This window comes from Anser brachyrhynchus (genome assembly GCF_964034855.1).
Source record: "Anser brachyrhynchus genome assembly, chromosome: 20".
Taxonomy (NCBI): domain Eukaryota; kingdom Metazoa; phylum Chordata; class Aves; order Anseriformes; family Anatidae; genus Anser; species Anser brachyrhynchus.
In genome coordinates this window covers 7,361,750-7,369,724 of record NC_137713.1, presented here as the reverse complement: position 1 = coordinate 7,369,724, position 7,975 = coordinate 7,361,750, and the positions used below count along the sequence as shown (strand labels likewise).

The following is a 7,975-nucleotide window of genomic DNA, read 5'->3' as shown; positions in this document are numbered from 1 at the left end:
GTGACTCACGCTGTAAAAATAAATCCCCTCCCTTGGAAACCCTCAGCCCCAACGGGCGTTGACTCGTGAGCCCTGCGGGGTGGGCATGGGTTGGGCTCCTTCCTCCGGAGCTGCCGCCGAACCCCGGGGAAGGGGCTGGGGACGGCCCCGGGACCGTGACAAAGAGGTGCCCGGGGCTGGCACGGCACGGGAGAGCGATGCCACCTCCACCTGCAGTGACACCTCGCAACCAGGGCCACCTCCCCGTTAGGGTGGCCGGTACTCACTGCCCGCCCCTTGCTGCCAGGACGCCCTTCCTGCACCATCTGTCACGGCCCCCGCATCCCTTGAGCTACCGGGGTGGGTGCAGTGGGAGCAGGACCCGGTCCAGCCCCTGGGACTATCCTGGGCCCCCCAGGTGGCACGTTTGGGGGCTGGTGGCCTGCACCACCGTGGTGCCTTGGTTTCCCCAGGGCTCCAGTGTCATGGGGTTGGGGCTGAGCCCAGCCCAGCACCTCCCAAGCCCCACATTAGCCCCACATCTCCCCCACCATGCCTCCCTCTCCTCTGCCTGCCCATGGGGGCCTCCGTTTCCCCATTTGGAGAGGGAAATGGCCCCCACACCTCCAGCACCCCACGCACCAGCAGTGCCTGTGCGCTTCCATCCCTGCATCTCTGCTTGCCGGGCAGGATTTGGCCCTAACCTGGGGCATTGCAGCCTGCCAGGGGCTGGCTGCTGTGGGGTGGGGGGCAGCACCCAACGGCACCCCCATCCCCTTCCTCCCCTACAATCGGCGGGGCCGCGGGGCGCTCCCGCTGCCGGTCCCCAAGGCTGGAGCTGCTCTCGCTATGGCAACCGTCTCCATCGCGCCGGTTGCCGTGGCCACCCGTCCCCAAAATGGCACACCGGGGGTGCAGGAGGATGCTGTGGGTGGGGGGGTTGGCTGGCAGAAGGGCCCCCCGGCTGCAGGATTCCTCCTGGGTCACCAGCTGCCTGCCTGCGGGATGACTCAGGGGGGATTAGGGGGATTTGCCGGAGCGGGAACGCGGCCCGCGGCCATGTAGGGCCAGCCCTAAGCCCCTGCGCTGAGGCACAGGCACGTGGGGGGCACGGGGAGCGTGGCTCCCCCCTCTGCGTGGCACCAGTCCCTGAGCTGGGGCCGGGGCTGGGCGTGAAGCCCCCCCCATCCACCTGGGGCATCGCCACGGGGTGAAAGGAGGGGGCAGAGCGGGGCACGGACAGCCCGGCGTGGGTTGGGGATGGGGGGGCCCCGTTCCCACCTCCTGGGGGGGCTTCCCTGAGGCCTGGGGGGGGGCAGCTTGTTTTTGAGGGGTGTGGGGACCCGGCAGGTTGGGCACATGGGGGGCTGAGGTGGTGACACTTGGGGTGTGGGAGACCTGGGGGGTGCTGAGACCTGTAATTCTGGGGCCCGGGAGTGCTGAGCTGTTGAGACACAGGATGTGGGTTTTGTGGAGACCTGGGATGGAGGAGACCTGGTGTGTGGGGACCCCGAATTTTGGAGCCCCAGGATGTCAGAGCCACAAGGGACATCGGAGGTCCGGGAAATTGAGATCGGAGGTGTAGGAGACGTGTGGTGTTGAGACCTGGGGTTTTGGAGACCTGACATGTCAGAGCCCCAGGACACGGAAACCCGTGATGCTGAGCCTGGGCTGCTGGAGACCCGCGATGTGGGACCCCAGGAGGTGGAGACCTGGGACTTTGGAGACCCAGGATGTCGAGACATGGGATGCTGGAGGCCGGGGTGTGGAGGCCTGGGATGGGGGGGCGCTGGCCGGCAGACAGCGGGCACGGGGCAGGTTTCTTTCACCACTTTTTATTCCCACTGACACTACCTTCTCCTTCACATTTACTCAAGGCACTGGGTGACTGAGCGAGTACAAAATAAAAAATAAAAAGGGGGCTGGGGGTGGGGGGAAGGCATGAGGGTGCACTTCATGGGGGCAGCGGCGGGGGCTCCTCCTCCTCCTCTTCCTCTTCCTCCTCGGTGCCTCCTACTTCTTGGCCGGCTCGTCTTTCTTGCCCTGGCTCTCGACGGTGACGGGGATGGTGATCTCGGCGGACTGGATGGCCGGCTTGGGCAGGGGCGCCTCCACCGTCAGCATCCCGTCGGGGGACAGCGAGGACCGCACGGCCGTGGCCTCCACGCCGGGGGGGAGGCTGTGGGGGAGAGGGGGAGATGTTGGGAACGGCCCCGAGGTCCTGGCCACCGCCCTCCCTGTTTGGGCTGGTGGCAACCCCGGTGTGTGCGGGCCGGGGCGGGCGCTGGAGGGGACGGGAGGTGCGAGGAGGTCCCCAGGGTGCCGGGGGGGTTCCAGGCCCACATCTCCTCCCCGCACTGGTACTTACGTGTATTTTCGGGTGAAGCACCGGGAGATGAAGCCGTGCTCATCCTGTTTCTCCTCGTGCTTGCCTGGAAGAGAGAAACCCAGGGCAGGTCAGTGCCCACCAGGTCTCCGCACTCGGGGCGCGCCTTTCCCCTCCCCAGGCAGGGACTGATCCTGCCCATCCCGCATCTCTGTGCCCTACCACCAGCCCGGAGCTGCGCTGACCCGCAGGAGAGAGATGGGCCCCTCCAGGAGCATCCCCCAAGCCCCAGAGCAGCAAATTGCTCGCGGTGACGGACCTGACCTGTCCCCAACGCCTTTGTTTCGGCTCCCCAGCACCCTGCGCACACTGCTGGCTCCGTGCCATGGGGGCCTGTGTTTTGTCACCATGCCCCTCGCCGAGCCACCCGCGGCGCTCCGGGGATGCTCAGGATGCCGTGGGGCTCGTCACACCCAGCTGTGCCCCCCCAGGGCACTGTCACCCCCGCGCCCCTCCATGGCTCGCAGCCGGGGCATGCGTCCCCACGTGGTGGCCGCAACACAGCGAGGGGCTGACGGTGTGGGGTGTGTGTGGGGGGGCGTGGGGTCTGCACCCTGCAAGAATGCTCTTGTAGTGCTATTCCTTCTTCTCTGCTGTTTTCTCATTTCCCCTTTTCCTTGTCCTTTCTCCTTCTTCCTTTCTCTTTTTCCCTTTTCCTTGTCCTTTCTCCTCCATTTTTCTTTCCCTCTTACCATTTCCCTTTCCCTTTCCCTTTCCCTTTCCCTTTCCCTTTCCCTTTCCCTTTCCCTTTCCCTTTCCCTTCCTCTTCCCCTTTCATTTCCTCTTCCTTTTCCCCTTCCTCTTCCTCTTTCATTTCCTCTTCCTTTTCCCCTTCCTCTTCCTTTTCCCCTTTTCTCCCCTTTTTTCTCTTTTTTTTTTTTGCTCTGCATCGCCTTCCCTCCCCAGCAAGCACCATGATGGCTGCGCAACCATCACCAGAGCCCCCAGGGAATGGGGGAGACCTGGCACACCCCCCGGCCCCCACCTGTGGCACCGCCACCCAGCACCCCACCGCCCCGCGGACCCACCGGTGATCTCCACGATGTTGTCCTTGGTCTTGACCACCAGCTCCTCGGGCGCGAAGTGGTTGACGTCCAGGGTGACCTTCCAGCTGTCGGCGCTTTGGCGGATCTCGGAGATGCCGCTGCTGAGCTGGCGGCTCAGCGCCTGGCTGTAGGGCGAGCCCGGCGCCGGCACCAGCGCGCTCTCCCTGGGCAGCAGACGGAAATACCCGGGCCAGGCGCTGCCGCTCGGCCACTTGTACCAGTCCTCGGGGATGTGGGGCATCCCGAAGGACTGGTCGAAGAGGCGGCTGCCATGGTACCAGTCGCGGAAGGGCTCCCAGCTGGGGCTGCGGAGGAAAGTGAAGGGCACGCGGCGCTCAGCCATGATGCGCAGGGCAGTGGTGCTGGGGGGCCGGCCGCGCGGGGCCTTATGAAGACGTCCCGCCGGTTATTTTTAGCCGGGAGGCTCAGCTGGCTATTAATGGAAATTGCAGCAGGGCCCGGGAAGGGACCAGAAGCTTTCCCAGGCCGGGGCGGCCGCGCGCAGCCGCGTTGGGAGCCCCCCGCTGCCCACCCCCGCGGCGGGGGCTCGGCTGCTTGGCGGGTGATGGATGGCCCCTGGAGCGCTCCCAGCCCTTTCCCGTAAACAATCCCCGCGATGCGCAGCTCCGGGGCCGTCTGCGCCAGCGTGGGGAGGGCGCTGGGGGGGTCAGCACAGCGGGGAGGATGAGTCAGTGGAGGAGCCCGTGCTTGGCCCCGCACCCGCTGCGTCACCCGGCCCCTGCCAGAAGCTTCTGGAGCACCCCCCCCTCCAAAGCTCTGTGGCCCCCAGGTGGCCCCCAGGGCTTGGCCAGGCTGGGGTGAGGTTGTCCAGGCCCCGAGCAGCGGGGTCCATGGGGGTCAATGGGGCTATAAGGGGGGGTTGTAGGGCTTGGTGGAGGTCAGTGGGGCCCAATGGGGCTGATGGGGGCTGATCGAGGCCAATGGGGGCCATGGGGTTGGCAGGGGTTGATGGGGCCATAGGGGCTGATGGAGCTGATGGGGACTGATGGGGCTGATGGGGCTCACTGGGGCCCAGTGGGACCAGTAGGGCCTGGTGGGAATGATGGGGTTTGATGGGGCCAATGGGGGCGGTGGGGACTAATGGAGACAGCAGGGTCCAAGGGCACCAATAGAGGCTGATGCTGTAGGGGCTGATGGGCTTGCTGGGGCCCAGTGGGGCCAGTAGGGCTTTATGGGGCTGATGAATTGGAGAGGGTCTGGTGGGGGCAGCACCCTCTCAGGGCAGGGGAAGGATGGCTCCTTCCCTTAGTCCCTTACCTTCACATCCAAACACATCTCTCTGGTTACCCCTGGGATCCCTTGGTGCCTGTTTGGGGCCAGATTCCAGCCCCTCAACCCCACTGGGGCCCCGGCACCTATGTCAGACAGTCTGGGGGCACTGAGCCCCCCCCCCCGGTGGGATGCCCCTCCTTGCTCAGGCTCTCTGCCCATCCCTGGCAGTTCTGAGGCTTTGTTTTTAAGCCCCTGCAAGGCCAGGAGACGTTTGTAGCTGAGACCTGACGCACTTGGCGCAGGGATGTGCGAGCCCTCCCCACGGGGCACAGTGCAGGGATGTCTCAGCGGGGTGCAGGGGGACCTGAAGGGTGTCCCCAACCTACCAGCACCCAGCTGCCCCGCCAGCACCCGCCAACCCTCCTGAATGGGGCCGGGAGAGCCCCGCGCTGCCTGGGAAACCTCAGGGCAGGGGATGAAACCAAAGCAGCTGAGCTGCGAGGGGCTGGGGGCGCGGGGGGGGTGGCGGCGGGGCTGTGGGGATGGGGGAGGCAGGGGACAGGAGGGACGGGAGGGTGGGAGGGCTGCAGGGAAATGGTGCAGGCAAATGGCAGGGCTGCAGGGAAGGCTGCAGGGAACGAGGGGAGGGCTGCAGGAAAGGAAAGGAGGAGGGATGCGGAGGGCTGCAGGGAGGGCTGCAAGGAAACACACGAATCATATTTTCCCCAGCATCAGGGACCCCCAGAGGTTTCCCCCACCGTGGCAGGATGCTCTGGGACATCGGATGCAACCGGTGCCCGGTGCCACCTTCACCAGGAGCCAGAAACCGATGGGACGGGTGGCAGAGGGCAGGGGAGGAGAGCGGGGGGGTCCCAGGGACAGAGGGGGCTGAGCCTGCAGGGGGGAGCAGAATTAACCCCACCGAGCTGTCCCCATGAAGAAACTGCTCCGTGCCCCGCAGCGTCATTTACAATATATACTGTATATTTTATTGTAGTTGAACCAGCTCACTGAGTCTACAGCTGTACTCACAATCCAGAAAAAAAGAGAGAGCGCGCGCGCGAGAGGAAAATACTGAAGTATTTCTACAGAGTATTTGTTCCAGTTAGCTCCCTCCGCGGCAGGAGACAGAGACTGTAAAAGAGGAAGACTGGAAATTTTCCCTGATGTGCTGTCTTGTCCGCGCCGTCGCTGCAGTCGGGGCTCTGCCGCTTCTGGGAGCCGTGGCCGCTGGGGTGGGGACGGGGACGGGGATGGGGACGGGGACAGGGATGGGGATGGCCTCGGGGGATGCCTCCGAGCATCCCCGTGGAGCAGCAGGGCGATGCCGGCGGGATGCGGGGGCAGCGGGCGCACTTTGGGCATTGGTGCAGGGCTGGGTGCCGTGGCCAGAGTAGGAAGGGATGGTTTTGGGGGAAGAATGGGGAGTGCAGGTGCGGGGCTGGCAGGGATGCTGTGGGGACCTCACATCTTTTCTGCCTCAGGCTCGGGCCAGGATCTCCTCCTGCTGTGGGCACATCCAGACCCGCCGCCTGCCCCGAGCCATGCGGAGCTGCAGGTGTTTCTCCTCCATCCCCGTGAAAGCCAATTTCTTTCTGATTTTCTTTTCTGAGCAAGCAGCTTCCTTCCCAGCTTGGGCTTTGCTGGGAGGGCTGGGGAACCAAGTGGCTTGGATCGGGGCACGGCCAGCTCTTGGGGACGCTGCTCCGAGGGATCCCGCTGGCCTCAGTGCAAGGCTGTGCATGACTTTGTGGCATGCTGAGCCCGCAGGGTTCGCCTGGGCAGCACGGGTGGGTTCACGCACACAGCACCCACCCTGCTCTGCACCCCGGTGCTGGCACGGCTGCGGGTAGGAGCAGCACAAGGGTGCCCGCCCCAGCACCCCGCAGCCCTCCCAGGCTCTGGCACCGCAGCACCCGCCTCCCTCAGCAGCGGGGCGAGCAAAGCACAGTGGGGTCTGGCTTGGCCGACACCTCAGCCCTCTGGAGACCCATTCGCCAGCTCTAGCACCGCATGACCACCTGGGCTGGAGTCCAAATGGCATCCCAGTGCCCCCCAGTGCCCCCAGTGCCCCCAGGCCGGCTGCAGGCGGGTGTCCGAGGGCTGCACAAAGCCCGGCTCTCCCTGCGGGGCCACGCGTTAATCCCGGCAGCTGCTCTCCCCACCCCGGGAGGCTCAGCTGCTTCGTCCTCCTCCAGCCAGGCAGAAAACGCGTGGCCAACGCGGATTAAATGCAAACCGCCCCAGGGCCGGCACGCAGCGGGGCTGGGGAGCAGCCCCCACAGCCAGGAAGGGCTTTTTTTGGGAAATCAGCAAAATGGCGCAGAACCGGGGCTGTCAGCAAAGCACTCGGCCAGCCCGTGCTCGTCAACCCCCCCGCTCCCCGCCTCTCTTTTTAAAATTAAATTTATAAAGCTGCTGGAGGGGCGCAGGGATGCTCGGGGGGAGGCCGAAGCGGAGCTGGGGGCCGGATCCTGCCCGCTGGGCCCCGAGGCACAGCTAACCCACAGCTGCCACAGCCAGGGCACCAGTGGCAGCATCTTCCAGAAGAGGAGTCAAAGCCTTCACTCGGGGCCGCGTTTCTTCAGGGAAGTGGCACAGGGAAGCCATTAGGACCGGGAACTGGGTTGCGAACCGGGGTGAGGAGGTAGCCAGGGGGTCTCGGGGACAGCCCTGTCCCCTCGTGCCCTGCCAGGGGGTCCCCCTGCTCCGGCGCTCGGAGGAAGCCTCTTCATGCACCACGCGGCTCCGCACACGAGCCCAGAGGTGTCCAAAGCAAGGGAAAGGCGGAGGGCAACCCAAAGGGTACCCCACGAGCTCTGTGGGGCGCATCCCAAAGCACAATTTCACCCCAAATTTGTCAGCTCCCCCTCCTGGGGGACACCCAGGGGACCCGGCAGCATTTGTTCTGCAGGGGCAGGGGGCGCACAGCACCAAGGCAGAGGGACCCCAGCCCCGTAGCCCCGCGTGGGACGAGACGGGACGACCCCGGGCCGCTCCTCGCTTTGTTCGTCTGCGGCTCTGCGGGTGCTCGGGGCTGCCAGGACCCCGGAGAGGTGCGTGTCACCTCTGTCCCCGGGGTGTCCTCTTCCCCGTCCAGTGTCGGTGAAAAGCCCTGAGCGTGGGCAGGAGAAACACGCTTATTTAGCGCGTGCTAGAAAAGTCCAACTGAGCCAAAAAACGCACCGCCGGCCGGAGCGCACCATGTCGGGGGCCCCGCCGCCCCGCCGGCTCAGTCCAAGGTCTCTGCCAAGCAATTTGTTCCCTCGCTCTGTGCTTGCCCACCCCGTCCCACCCCACCCTGGCGTTTGCAGTAATAAGAAGCCAACCC

The 7,975-nt window shown here is 65.4% G+C and overlaps 1 protein-coding gene across 1 annotated transcript; it reads right to left on the bottom strand.

Moving 5' to 3' along the window:
- Positions 1-1,798: 1,798 nt before the first annotated feature.
- On the bottom strand, positions 1,799-3,916 carry HSPB1 (heat shock protein family B (small) member 1). Its single transcript, XM_080563154.1, has 3 exons — positions 3,394-3,916; positions 2,348-2,411; positions 1,799-2,158 (listed from the first exon to the last, which is right to left on the bottom strand). Exons 1-3 carry the CDS (start codon positions 3,752-3,754, stop codon positions 1,993-1,995), a joined length of 591 nt encoding a protein of 196 aa, XP_080419280.1. The 5' UTR covers positions 3,755-3,916; the 3' UTR covers positions 1,799-1,992.
- Between the last annotated feature and the right edge of the window lie 4,059 nt (positions 3,917-7,975).